This window comes from Natator depressus, chromosome 25, assembly GCF_965152275.1.
Source record: "Natator depressus isolate rNatDep1 chromosome 25, rNatDep2.hap1, whole genome shotgun sequence".
In the NCBI taxonomy this organism is placed as follows: Eukaryota; Metazoa; Chordata; order Testudines; family Cheloniidae; genus Natator; species Natator depressus.
The window spans coordinates 2665250-2680054 of NC_134258.1; the positions used below are offsets into that span (position 1 = coordinate 2665250).

The 14805-nt window shown below is 45.5% G+C and overlaps 1 protein-coding gene across 1 annotated transcript in view; it reads left to right on the forward strand.

The window, feature by feature from the left end:
• Window positions 1-11458, forward strand: part of TIMM44 (translocase of inner mitochondrial membrane 44) — a 66455-nt gene extending 54997 nt beyond the window's left edge. Inside the window, exons 12-13 of the mRNA XM_074939601.1 lie at window positions 4259-4369; window positions 10592-11458. Of these exons, the coding sequence (XP_074795702.1) occupies window positions 4259-4369; window positions 10592-10711 (231 nt within the window). The 3' untranslated portion in view covers window positions 10712-11458. The remainder of the gene's footprint in view (window positions 1-4258; window positions 4370-10591) is intronic.
• Window positions 11459-14805: the final 3347 nt, after the last annotated feature.

Sequence of the window (14805 nt, forward strand, 5' to 3'; positions counted from 1 at the left end):
GGCAGAATTTTCCAGCGCACACCCAAGTGGAATACACACCTGTATTACATCTCGAAGGACCACAGTTACAGTCAGTAACCATTTTGGCATTATGAGACCAATGCTGGAATATTGCGTCCAGTTTTAGTGTCCATGTTTTTAAAAGGATGTTAAAAATTGGAGAGGGTACAGGAAAAAAAACACAAATGATTTGAGGACTGGAGAACATACCTTACTGGGAGAAACTTAGCCCTCAATTTGTTTAGCATATCAAAATACCACAGATGTATCCAAGACTCTTCAGGCAAGTCAGTTTCCCTAGCAATGGAGGCCAGCTGGTGGAAGAAACTTGGTAGTTTCCTCCTGTTTCCTGAACCATTAAACTGCTGCGCAGTTTGTGATAGCCAGTAACCTCTTGAGAGGGCTATGATGGGAGCGGCACAGGGAGCTAGGCTAAGGCTTGAAGCTCCTGGGCTTTTAGCTGTGTGGGATTCTAGGACTGGAATAGCAGGGGGGACAGTTGAAGTTCATTGGCAGAGCTGCATGTGGGAAACTATCGGCCCTCAGAATGCCTCAATGTTACACAAACTGCCAGTGCCTCACATTCCTTTTCAAAACAGGAAGAAATGAAGCTCATGGTGTTTCTTTTGCTAGTACTCATAATGCCATTGGTTGTAATCCTAGCAGCGGGAAACTGATGCCTTAGTACTACATGGCAGATTGGTTTAAACCCCAGTTGTGCTTTGAAAGAATGTTCGGGTTACTCTAACTTGATTTCAGATGAGCATATTTTCTGTGAACAAAATATTATCATCACCACCACCACTCCCATAACCGCATTGGTCGTTGGGGCACCATCATTGATGAGCAATGGCAATTCTTATAAAAACTGTTCCCCTCCCTCTCCTTCCAAGGGCCATATTGCCATAGTAATCTGAGGGCCGCCTGGGATACCGGACTGTCCCCGTCCCTTACACCAACTCCTCGGAAATAACAGGAAACCTTTCCTGCCCTTTCTGTAGCATGAGGAATTAAATATGAATGCCAACCGAGCAGGAATCTGCCCATTACAGCTGCAATTCCCTTGATTATCTCCAGCAATAAATAACAATGCAGTCTAATCAAATAAACTTTATTGAAGTAATAAACATCACTTTATTCTAAACATCTCACTTAATTTAGGAATGTCCAGTATTAAGTCTGTGTCCAAGAGACATGACTTCAGTGTGCTGAATAATAACTCCTGGGTGGGAAGTTTAGATTTTTTTTTCTCCCCCTTCCATTGCTAAATAGCACAGTGTCACGGTAGCAGGACTGGAGTTCTGGCTGAAGAGGCACTTTGTTATTCTCCTGTTTTCAGCCATTTACAACTTCCTTGAAATATTACCCTGGGGTCGTCTTTGTTTGTTCTTAGCCCAAAGGTGAATGGGCAAGGGGATATTTAATAAAATTCTCCTGCGACCTTTGAGCAAAAAGGTATTGTCAGACATTCTTCTGATACTTTTTTTATACTTTGAAAACAGACTATTTTGTTGGCAAAGTTCTATGTTGGCATGTACAGTGTTTTCAGTCAGAATGGCATCTTTGCTACGGTTGGGAAAGAACATTGAGAATGAAAATAGCAAACTGTACAGCATGTCACTTCCAAAACTGAACTGTTGTGTGTGCAATATGATTCTCCAGATAGCGTTTTATACCTGCATAGTGAAGTAATGTTCCACCTGTATTTGAATATGCAATTCCCATGTACATGTGAGAAGAGTGAAACTTAAGACCAACACTTTCAAACATAGACATTTAAATACATATTTGAGGTACAGTACCTAGACAGACATTCTAATTTTCAAAGATGCTGAGCACCCACAGCTTCCTTTGTCTTCAGTGGGATTTTTTGGTGCTTAGCACCTCTCAAATGAGGGCCTTTTGTTTAAGTGCCTTAATATGGATTTAGATGTGCAACTTTAGGAACACGTTTCAAAATGTTGGCTTAGAAGCATGTAATGTAACAAACTGACTGGAGACAGTTTTCTTTCTGCTAAAAACACTAAAAATTAAATGCAAAAAGCTATACTAATACAGAATTATTATTAAAATGTAGATGTTACAGACACAGATATAATGAAATTCAGTGCACACACTGCGGCTTATGTTAAGGCAGAAAAGATATCCATCACCATCTGCATTAGCAGAAAATGGCTGTCCAGTTGAATTCCTGAACTGGCACATGGCCGTAAAGTCTGGCTTTAGACACGTGGGATAAAAGTGCTCAGAGCTGAATGTTTGTCATTGGGTATTCTGGTTCCCTGGCTGAGCTGGAAGGTAGGTGCCTATATGATTTATTTCTGGGCTAGAAACTTAGGGCTGGTCTACACTACAGCCTCCCTCCCTCCGGTAAAAAGAAAAGGAGGACTTGTGGCACCTTAGAGACTAACCAATTTATTTGAGCATAAGCTTTCGTGAGCTACAGCTCACTTCATCGGATGCAACCAATGAAGTGGGCTGTAGCTCACGAAAGCTTTTGCTCAAATAAATTGGTTCGTCTCTAAGGTGCCACAAGTCCTCCTGTTCTTTTTGCGAATACAGACTAACACGGCTGCTCCTCTGAAACCTCCCGCCGGTATAAGTGTCCTACTACACCGACATCCTAACTCCACCTCCACGAGAGGTGTAAGGCTTATGTAGGTTACTTACATCGGCTGTTGTCTGTCTTGTCACCTGCCATGAAATTGACAAGAAAGCTGGGCAGCTAGAGCCCAGCTATGCCCCCGCTCCACTGGAGAGCTGGGCTTGCTCTCCAGGGGCGAGAAGCACCAGATGGGTTCCCCCCACTCCCAGCGGGGAATGGAGAGGTGAGAAGCCCTGGGCGGCCTGCTGGGAGCCTGGGAGCCTGTGGGGCAGCTGGACTCCTGGCAGGGAGCTGACACCAGGCTATCTGCTCCCCACACTGCCCCTCTTAGGTCAGTGGAAGCGCTCCTGGTAAGGACGTGCACCACTGACCCAAGGAAGGTCGTGTGGATGTACCCCACTGGCAGAATTCCTGTGGTGGCTGTAAGTTGACCTAATATAGGTTGACTTACCTTTCTAGTGTAGACATACTCTTTGGCTCAAGTGCAACTAGGAAAGCTTCACTTGCCAGGCAGGTGAAGTGCTGAGCTTAGTCTTGGCCGAGTGAGAGACTCTCCTTTTCTAACTCTGTTACTCCATAGAGAATGACAGGTGGGGCTGTGGCAGAGTTCTCTGCCCTCTTGCCTGGGTGAAGTCAGTCAGTGGCTGTTTTAAGGGGAAGGACATGTACAATGAGTAACTTGCCGGCCCTCTATGCCACATGCAGGTGGGAAATGGCTTCCAGCAACTTACTTAACTTATTAAAAAAAAAAGTGCTCAAATCCAGGAAATGTTGCCATAGTCATTTGAACATGCATCTTAGCTCTGTCCTTTGTGTGCGTTATAATGCAATCTTTAATTAAATGATCAAATACTACTGCTTAAAAGCAATCTGTGACTTTTTCTACTATCTTAAAGACACACTACTTCTGAGGTAATACAATCAAGAATTTAAAGACCATGGGAAAATTTTCAGTAGCTCCTAAGTCACTTAAGCACATTTGAACAATTGACCCTATATCAAAATATATTCCTGCCAGAGGGGAGCATTTAATTTTGCATTGTCTTTTGCATTTCATTTCCTAGGTTTTTAGAGAGGTAAGAGATGTCAGTGGAATAAAGAGGACAGAAAAAGTGGGGGGGGGAGGCATAGGCCTTCATGGCTTCTATTCCACTTAAAAGTTCCTTTACCCAGTGCATTGGGACTTACCTCGTTATGGGATATTTACTTACTAGGTGAGAAGTGTCAAAGCTGGAGTTGGATTTGAGTTATTTCCCTGGAAAAAGTATACTGCTATTTTTTAACATCCTCTCATAACTCAGAAATAGCTGAATAGATTTTGTTCACATTTTCCAAAAAATTCAGCCCTCAGGCAAATAAGAATGGAAAATTTCTGCCCAAAAGGGACCGTTTTCCCCAAAAGTGGTAGTATAAATATTTAAAAACATGGTTATAAAGAGGAAACATTTTGCAACAATGTGTTAGTACAGTTGACTCAAGCAATTGCACTAGCACAACTGGTATAATTCAGCATAGTAGCCAGAATCAGCCTTGAAAGGGATTACAGGCTAGTGATTTACTGTGCAAGTCATAGCGGCCATCTTAAATTCTCCTGATGTTAACATGCAGAAAGACATCTCCACTTTCTAACAGAAAATTTTTCTTTTGTTACAGCTTGCTATGGGGAAGCTGATGGAGCAGGGACCCGTATTAATTATCACTTTCCAGGTTCAACTTGTTATGGTGATTAAAAATCAGAAAGGAGAGGTGGTAGAAGGAGATCCGGTAAGTGACACTGTCAAGGCTGATTCCCCACTCTGGCACTTTGAGTGCAGAAGGTGGGGGCCTGCAAGGATTCTAACAGTTAATACTGGCCACTCCAGGCTTGTATTAAACTCCTAAGGTTACAGCTTTTCTCTGACCTTGGATGGGTAGATGCTGCCATCACCCAAGAGCAAAAACCCCTTTGAGAACCCAGGAAGGCACCCTTGGGAATTCCTTCCTCTGGGCTACCCTTAAGCGCCCCCCCCCACCCCCACGGAAATCAGCTGTTGCCACCAGCTAAACAACCTGCACAAACCTCTTAGGACACACACATCCAATTCTGTTCTTAAAAAAGGTAAATTGTATTAAAACAAAGAAAGAAAATACATCTGGAAACTCAGGCTATTGCTAGATTTAAAAAGAGCAAATACAAGGATTAAGCATCAAGAATAGTTCCTAAGGTCCAGCTTAAAGGTTACAAGCAAAACAAAAGCACCTGGGGTTAGCACAGAGGCGTCCCCAAGCCATAAAGAAATAAAAGAGAGAAACCTGATCGCGTCTTCCGAGACATTTCCTGATCTTCTTACATATCTGGGATTTCAAATGAGTAGTTTCCAGGTATGATACCGATGATTTTTCATACCTGGCCCCAAGCTTTTTACAGCATAGTTTCAGTCCTGTCTCTGCTTCTCTCTGAGAACAACCACAGACAGACAAAAGGGGAGTCTTGTTTCAATTTTAAAAAGTTCTAGCCTTCCCATTGGCTCTTTTGGTCAGGTGCCCACTTACTTCCTTTTACCTATGCGTTGCAGTGATACTTTTTAGCCCTTTACAGGTAAAGCAAGTAGAGAAGAGCTACTAAGAGGGATTTTATAGCTAACTGGGTCCATAAAAGGAAGCTACCCTTCCCCCCCACACCTTTCATTTATCACAGATGCCCTGTACTGTGTGTGAAAAATGAAGTGCTTTGCGGTCAGTTCTAGTGAGATTGTGTACATTCACTTTTAATCCCATCATCACTGTGTAACACACACATCTGCCATGGAGCCTGGCTAATGTGCATTTAACTAATCCATACTCTCCGTAATTCACCCCCACAAACGCATGCCCTCTCCGCTTCTGAGCAGAGATGAAATAGTGCTCTAGCAAGAGGTCTGACATTATGGAACCCTTATTACTTCAATATGTTTGCTAAAACATCACTAATTAAAACTAAGCTTGTCAAATAAATGAACAAGTACATTTTGTGATGGAGAACTGGGCTTTCCTTAGGATGATCATCTACTAATAGATGAATTTTAGTGCTTCACAGTGGGTCTCCAAATCACCAGTGTGAAGTAACAAGGTCCTGCACTCAAAGCACACATGAAAACTTTGCCCTGTAAGCATGTCCAAACTTCTTGTGTGTCCCAGAACTCAGATGCTTTCACTGCTGTTAACAGAGATCTAGAAAATGGAGCAATTGATTTAAAAAAAAATCCACCAACAGAAAAAACTGGAGGGGAGTACTTGGAAAAACAAGATATCTGATGGTAGGAACCTTAGCAGCCATCTTAAAAAGTGCTCAGAATGTGGAAGGTGTAGTGAGCTGGTGTACAGCTAATGGGATTTGAGTCTTTATAGTGGGAAATGGTGATTGGGTCCAATAAATTACACTTCAGTCCCAGGTGAAATCATGGAACCATATCATGAAATGGCAGAGCATCCAGATGCATCTAGCACAGTGGGTCCCTGCCCCTGGGCACACCTGTTCCCTTCCTGTGCCTGGCCTGGCTCAGCCACACAGAGCTCTGTCCTTGTCAGATGCAGGGGGTGGCAGGTACACTGCCTGAGATCGTTGTGCTGGTGCATTTGAAATGACAAGGGATCCTGGGCAGCAGTTGGGAGAAGCAAAGGGTGGGATTAGGGGTTAGAGAAGGTTGTGAAACCTGGGGAGATGAGTTCCATGGTCAGCACACCGCCTGGAGGATTACACAGCATCACTCACAGCTTGCAGCTTGATTCCATTACTTTAAAGTCTAATGACAGACCTGCTAGACAAAGGGAATTTAGTGGGTGGAAAGTTCCAGCAGTGGCTCAAGCCAAATTGGAAATAAGCAGAGCTGTTACTATCTGTCCAGGATTCAGCGCAGAGAGGAACAGCGGCTGCTACCTTTACAGATTTCCCTACTTGGGACTGTCATCTTGCTGTGGGGTTTGAACAATCAATCTCACTTTACCGTCACATACATTCTGTCACTTCATGGCTCAAATGTAGGACCTTTCTGAGCAAAAAAAAATAATAATAATAATTTCACATGTTAAAAACCTTCTGGAAAAAACAACAGGGATAAAAGTAAAAACAGTAACCTCCCTCCACCCCCATCCCACGTTAGGGTCAGCCTTACGCAACATGCCTCAGTTAATCAGCTAATCATTTCTTAATGTGGCTGCTTTACATAGATACCAGAACTTCATACGCTTGGTCTGTTCTTCATGCACTTGTCTTTTGAGTGCACCTGGGTTGTCTTGGATCAGCTATTTGTGATGTTTCTGGACTGCGTGGAAGTGTCTGGTAGGGGAGTTTCATGTGACCCTTCATGAGAGAGAAACCATAAGGAAAAAGTAACTATGAATAATGGCAGCTGGTTGGGGCCCTGTAGGGCCATCTGAAAGGAGCAGTGAAAGCCCATTGCTTAAGTAGGAGAATGGTGCCTGGCTAGGAGGCGCTGTGAGCACCTGGGAGGAGGGAGAGATGAAAAGGGAGCAGCAGTATTGTGGTGGTTGTTCTGACTGCTGCGCCACACACATGCTCTCAGCTACCTGTGGTGGGAGCTCTATACTGTAGCTGTAAGTAATATCTAGCTCTCACCATTTGGTCTCGAAGCGCTTTGCAAAGGATGTCAGTATCATTATCCTCATTTTTAAGATGTGGGAAACTGAGGCACCGAGGAGGGGGAACGACAAATCAGGGCACACCAGGACTTTCATTTCCAAGTTGGGCTGTTCCCTGTTTTTATATTTAATTTGTTTATTTTTATGTTTTGGATGCATGCTTTCTTGCCTTTCTCCATCCTTGACGAGAGGGACCTCTGGGTGTGAGGAGCCCAGAAGTACTAGACACTTGGGCAGAAATTAGCAAAATGGAATTGAAATGGGAGAAATGAAAATCAATAAATTGCAAGAGGGGTGGAGAATAATCTCAAACCCAGGGAGTTTAGGTTCTGGATCCACTGTAATTGTACTAAGGTTCTGGCTCAAACCAGGTAAACTGTTCTCCTCGCCTCATGCTAGACACTGCACATGGCACAGTCCTGCGTTGGGACCTCTGAAAGCTACTCTGGGGATGCCTGACTGACCATGCCCTGTCCTGGAATCTGTGTGTGAATCACTTCTTGCGGTGGTTTCATTTGTCCATGTAAACTCTAGAAAGTGTCACTGTCATTCACTTAAGCACCGTCCTGCGGATATGTTCTGTCAGGCTCGTTTTGGGAGTTAATGACACATGGGTTTAAGAGCTTGTGAAATTTTCTGAAAATCCCTGGGGGCTGAGTGGCAGGCTCTCCAGACGGCTCTCGCTGTGCCTGGGCAATGTTTAAGTAGTTTAATGATGTGGAATAGGTGACGCTGCAAGGAGCCTGGAGTTGGCAGTTTCCAGGAGCCTTCCATTAAAATTAATACGTGTTTAATAAATAATGGCTTTTCTCAGCCATTCTTCTGAGCCCAGACTGTAGGTTTACAGAAAAAAGGACTAATTTTAATGATGGGCCCATCTGGCCTGATTTGCAGCCTGTCATATTAACTGCAGGGAGAAGAGAGGTCTGTTTAGTGATTTCTCACATTAAATTAGCCCATTGGTAAAAGATGGGTATGGATGGGATAATTATTAAAGCGGATATCAAAGCCCGTTTTCTGTCTGGTTCCTTGAGAACAGCAATACATCAGGGAGATGCATTAAAATGCTGTAAAGGAAATGAAACTTTAGTTTTAATCCAGTGTCAGCTGCAGGCTGGCTGGGAGCCATGATTCAGTTTTACTCTTGCGCTTCTCCTGCAGCGCCTTGGAGTCAAGAGCAAATGACCTCCTAGGTAACAGGGAGCCTCGCGTTGTAAACTCGCTAAATAGAAATCACGTGCTGGTTCCTGCTGCAGCATTGCCTGTTTGCACTCACCCACTGCAGCGCTGCAGACTCACCCTCAGTGGGATGCGTAGGAGGTCTGAGAAGATATGAAATGATTATGCTAGTTGCTCTAGCAAATACACCACTTTAAAAAGAGAGCAGGGGACAGATGCCTGTAGAGTTTTGCACAGTTGATCTGGGGAAATAGGCCTTTAACCATCCAGCAAAGCATTTTTGAAAGGTCCAAGGAATCCTCTTTAAAATTAATCCTGAGAGGTTGTGGTACAGGATGCTATGTCTGTCACAGCATCCCATGGGAATAAGGGACACATTTTAATCTTAAATGCATAACTACAGTTTAGAAATCCACTTCTGGGAGTCCACAGATGTTTGCAGTCCCTGTTTCTTTGAATATATGCAGCAACATCCACTGCATATCCAAGTTTAGGATGTAGCTCTATTAATAAAAATGTAAAATCAGTCACCCAGAACTCCCACAGTGCAGGTAACAGGTTGTTTTCTTTGTTCCGTGATGTCTCATTCCCCAGTAAGAAAGCCATCTTCCCTGTGTCTTGATGTCACAAAATCCCTGTAGTTGTCTGCCACACTTCCAAGAAAATAACCTATTTTTCAGGAGCCTAAACCTTTCCAGATCACAGCTTTGGTGCCAATTTTCTCCTTTCTTGGTTTGCCTCTTTCATTACAGAATGTAATGAAATGGAGTTTGACCGTCACAAATAGGTAGAAAATGCAAATTAAGGTTTCCGTGGCAATTAACTCAGCCCCATTACCCATCTTACATGTTTATACACTTAACAGCATAGATTTCTTCAGGAAAATACTACAGTAGAACCTCAGAGTCATGAACACCAGAGTTACAAACTGACCAGTCAACCACACACCTCATTTGGAACCGGAAGTATGCAATCAGGCATCAGCAGAGACTAAAAAACCCCCCCAAAATACAGTATAGTACGGAGTTAAGTGTAAACTGCAAACAAAATAAAAGGGAAGCAGCATTTTTCTTCTGCATAGTAAAGTTTCAAAGCTGTATTAAGTCAATGTTCGATCGTAAACTTTTGAAAGAACCATAACGTTTTCTTCAGAATTATGAGTGCTTCAGAGTTACAAACAACCTCCATTCCCGAGGTGTTCATAACTCTGCAGTTCTACTGTATACGAATTGACCCAGGATAACAGGACTAGAGTGAGTACTACATGGGTGCAGGGCTTTGACCTGGATGGAAATGTAATGGTTGCATTTCCTGCAGTTTTGTGACTTTTCATCGTGCAGGTTAAAGTTTTATTAAGAGGTTTTTGTATTGTATTTCCTCAGTTACTAAAGAGAGAAGGAAGGGCAAGGGAGACGTGGGGAAAAGATAAAAGGCTAAAAATGACAGAAGAGCAGGGCAAACGTGCTTCCAAATGGGCGCCAGCCAGCCCAAGGGTCTTGGCGATTGTGTACTTAGGTGTTCGCATGCACACAAGTCCATATTCAAATACTCTCGGCTTTATGAAATAAGAGGTAATAACTGCAGGAGATTCCATGAAGAGTTCAGCTGCTCCTCGGTTATCTGTGTTAAACTGGTTGTCAGAACAGGAAAATGTGTGTGTGTTCTTGTTGCCATATAACTCAAATGGCTACCTGGCCCAAATTTTCAAGCATCATAACCCTTTGGGGCAAAAGTAAGTAGGGAAAATTCAGCCCAAATGGTTAAGTTTTTGAAACACTGCACAAGAGAAAGTGAGCTTATGATATATGGCATTTTGGTAACCTTAACTAAAGCAGATATAAAAAAAAGAAAAAAGATAAAAACAAAATGAGTGTAGGACTTATATAGCAGCAATGTTGTTCTGTGTGTGTAGGGGGGGACTCCTAGCCTGGCAGCGGTGCTGTGTTCTCTGTGGGGTGAGGGGAGGAATTTGTAGCCCAGCAGTGGTGCCGTGTTCTCTGTGAGGGGTTGGGTGATTCGTAGCCCACAGCAGTGCTGTGTTCTCTGTGTGTGGGCAGGGGGAAGAAACTCGTAGCCCAGCAGTGGTGCCGTGTTCTCTGTGAGAGGGGGAGGGGAGTGACTTGTAGCCCACAGCGGTGCTGTTCTCTGCAGTGTGTAGTTTCAATTCTAACAAGTGAATTTTTGTTTCAGGACAAAGTTCTGCGGATGCTGTATGTGTGGGCGCTCTGCAGAGACCAGGATGAACTCAACCCGTATGCTGCCTGGAGGTTATTGGACATTTCTGCTTCAAGCACTGAGCAGATCCTCTAAGAATGCCATCCAAGAGCTTCCTATACCTCTCACTTGCACCAGTGCCATGTCTGAACTTGTGCCAACCTACAGTATAAGGAGGGAGCTGTGGGGAACAGTCTGTGTTGGTTCCTTTTCAGAAGAGGCAGCTATTGGGTGTGCCATCACTTCACCAGTCCCTGATGTGACCTGCCTGGGACCGACATGGCTGCCCTGGGCACGGCGCTAGCTTTACACTGTAAGAATGTGCAGTAGATTTAAATGTGACTGATTTAAGACACTAGCAGCTGCTGTTGGTTCCTTTTTAAATCTTAACTGGAGGAGGCTGGCCTCTTTCCTCCCCATGTTCCCTCGTGCTTCCTGACATGGACCCAGGTGCGTACTGGGCAGTAGCAAAATGACGTGTATTGTTTGCAATGTCAGCATCTATAGTAACCCAAAGGTAGCCTCCCCAGGTCCCTGAAAGGCTCTCAAAGTTCTTTCAGGACATGCCAGTGTCAGCTGCTCTCTTACTAGGTTGCACCAATAAGCCTTCTGTTGATACAGTGTCATGCACTTTACCAAACCAAATGCAACCATGCCTCCACACATGCACCTTCCGCAGAGTCGTGCGGGGCCATATCAACACAGGGCCAGGCAGGTTTGCAGACTTGGCTGTAGCAGTGAGGCATGCTCCCAGTGGTGTTACACACAGTTCTCTTCTGATGCAGGTGGGACTCACTGCTTAGAGAGTCTTTGTGTTTGAATCTCCCCAGATCCAGGGGTAGTCACATGAGCTGTACTTGCCTGGGCAGAGTGCCAGTGGTGACTGAGAAAGGGGCAGAGCTGTAGAATACTGACCAGGGACAAGAGAAATGGACACAAGCAGTTGGCATTATCTGCTGTAGATGCAACAGAGAGAGCAAATAAGGTGCAAAACCAACTTGGGACATAGCACCCCCACCACCACACCCAGTTATTTATTGCTAAGACTGAGTGCAGAGGGTATGATTCACTTACCTACTCTATATAAATTGAAGGGTACAATCTCCTGCCGCAGGTGGAGGTGAACACCTGGCCTCTCACTGGGACCTGTGTGGTGACTGCAGAGCTTGGAGGAGGTTTACTGGCACAGAATCCAAACTGGTGCTGGGTAAATGGAGGTTTAGCTGAGACGTTCTCGTGTTCATAGATTCTTCTGCTGCCTCCTTCAATAAAGATTGAAGATTGTTGTAAGGGTGTGACTTATTTGGGTAGAGGATAACTTACCCAATAGGGGATTCAAAGGAATGTTGAGTCTGGGTTTTTCTGATTCTCCACGCGCACAAAGCAGAAGAGCTGTTTTTTTGCTTTGTAATTAAAGAAAATCATTCTGCCTGTTCCTCCTCCTCTCCCCCCTCCCTCCCCGGTGAGCATCCAGAGCAGTTCTTTTGGTGAATCTAAATGGAATCAAATGTCTAGCCCAGGCGTCATTATCATTCCTGTAGCAGCTGTTACAGACAGTCTGATGTATGCGGCAAGTTCAACAGCACCCATTATCTTGCACAACTCTGCCATACCGGAGTCTCCCGCTCCCAGGACCGGGGAAATGTGTGTGCTTTACTGGCCATGGATGTGCTCTCAGTCCAGCCGGTTCCACCCCCGTGCTCTTACCAGTGGAGTCATTTGAGTTTTTTTAAATTGTCTTGAATTTATGTATCGGTGCCTAATATCTGAACAAAATAAATTTCATACTCCAGAACACAGTAATGGGCCAGGTGAGTCCCTCTGTCTGACCAGCTCCAGCAGTGAGAAGACAGATGGTGGGCTTAGGTCTTGTTCAGTGTTTGAGGAAGAAGGTGTTGCTGTGAAAGATCACCTTCATCAGCAAACTGATGGGAACTCGCTCGCATCTTGGCCACGGGGCTGGGCCCTGCGTGCAAACGCTGCTTTAGTCACTGCTGGGAGAGCAGAGGTGAGGCGGACGTTATCTTTTAGCACTGGCACAGCTGTGAGAACAGCTCAGAGAAGTCTGATTGCCTGGTTCATGCACAAATTCTGGGCCTGAGCCCCCCCAAAATCAGAATCAGCTTCCCCCACTTCCTTGTTGGAGGGTGATCAGTAATCTGCTCTGCACTGGGCCTGGGTTTTAATCACCTGCAAAGCAGAGGATTTGCCCTCATTGCCATGTGACAACAGCATACCTGAGTGTTTGTTCTGGACATGGTGCTGTGCTCTTCCAGTGACACATAGCACATGCTTTAGTCAGCCAATCACGGCTTGAATTTACAATACCAAACCTGAGGACCTGGCGTAGTCTGTAACCAATCTAGAGAATTAAAACTACCCAGCCCTGGATTAGACAGCTGCCTGAGGTGAGTACTGTCTGCCTGGGGATTTGGCTGTTGGAAAAAGACTGAATTCCCTTGAGAAATGTTGCACGTTCCTTGCTCGGCTTGACCCATGAGCCTCTCCCTTGGCGTAACCAGCATGGGTGGAGAGCAAGCCTATGGCTGCCTGCCGGGAGCTTGCACAGAAGGCTGGACCCTAACTCCATCACCATAACTCAGTGCCTCAGCCAGCGTAACACAGGGAGGCTGCGAAGGGAACCCATTTGTCCTGAGTACTGGGCTTCTGTGTTAATTGAGGGAAACCTCCTGCCTCACAGGCCAACGCTGGTGCACACTGGATGCTGCTCTTGTGGGCTCACAAGCTCCTGTTCTGCAGTCTTTCTGGGGGTTGTTTAAAGCCACTCGGAGAAGCACCTTCCCATGGGAGCCAGGCTCCCGCTCTCCCCTACTGAGCGGCTGCCTGCGCATTCTTGCTCTCCCATGTCTTGCAGTGTGCTCGTCTCTAGGCAAGTAGTTCCCAAAATAAAACCAGACAACCCCCAAGTAAGCCCCTTACCTCAGAAACACCACAGGCCCATCCTGGCTGTGCTCTAACGTGGGCTTCACTAGGCTGCTGGGAGGCAGCAGCTCTGCAGGGTGGCCGGGGCCATTATCAGGCCTCAGGAGGCTGGGTGCTCTCAGCACTTTGGGACTGAAACTGTCTTGGGCTCTGAAGATCAAGGCCAAAGCCTTGAGCTGCCACCGGCATGCTGCTCTACGCCCTCCCTTGAATCAACAGCAGGACTAAAGCATTTGGTCCTGGACAATGACTGTTCAGGGGGGGTATGTCCATACAGCAACCAGACATGAGGTGACGTGGGCTCGCGGAGCTCTGCATACAGGGCTGTTTCATCACTGTGTAGACTGCCCGGCTCAAGCTCTAGGACCCTCCCACCCCGCAGGGTCCTAGAGCCTGAGCTACAGCCCAAACTGGGCAGTCGACACAGAGTGAAAGAGTCCTGCAGCCCAAGTCAGCTGGTGTCTCTTTGCCATGTAGACGTGCCCATGGTCCTGTGCAGGGCAAGGGGCCCTGCTCTGGCTCAGGGCAAACCAGCCCAGGCAGCTAGGAGATGACCGTGCGTTTTCTTACTGGGAAGAAAATGTCAGTAAAACATCTCAGAATTCTCCAGATGAATCAAATGCTGAAGCAATTCCCTGGCTGCATTTTGTTCCGTTCGTTCTCTTTAATACTGGGGGGGACAACAGGGCGTTCACACAGGCAGTCACTCTGTGCTTTGTTTCCCTACATCCACCTTTGTGCTTTTTCCTGTGCTACCCCTTTACAAGTGTAAAAATCCCTACAGTCACGAGCCAGTTGCCTTCATCGAATCAGAGAAATGTCATGCTGGGAAGGGAGCTCGAGAGGTCTTCAAATCTAGCCCCGAGGCAGGACCAAGTAACCCTAGACCATCCCTGGCAGGTGTTTGTCCAACCTGCTTTCAAAAACCTCCGGTAACAGGGATTCCACAAGCTCCCTGGGAAGCAGACTCCGGAGCTTAACTGCCCTGAGAGTTTTTCCTAATATCTCACCGAAATCTCCCTTGCTGCGATTAAGCCCCTTACTTCTTGTCCTACCATCAGAGGACGTGAAAGAATGACTGCCTGCCATCAAAACAGCCCTTAACGTATTTGAAAACTGTTACCAAGTTGTCCTTCAGTAGTCTTTTCTCAAGACTAAACATGCCCAGTTTTGTAACCTTTTCTCATAGTTCAGGTTTCCTAAACCTTTTATCATTTTTCTTGCTCTCCTCTGAACTCTCTTCAATT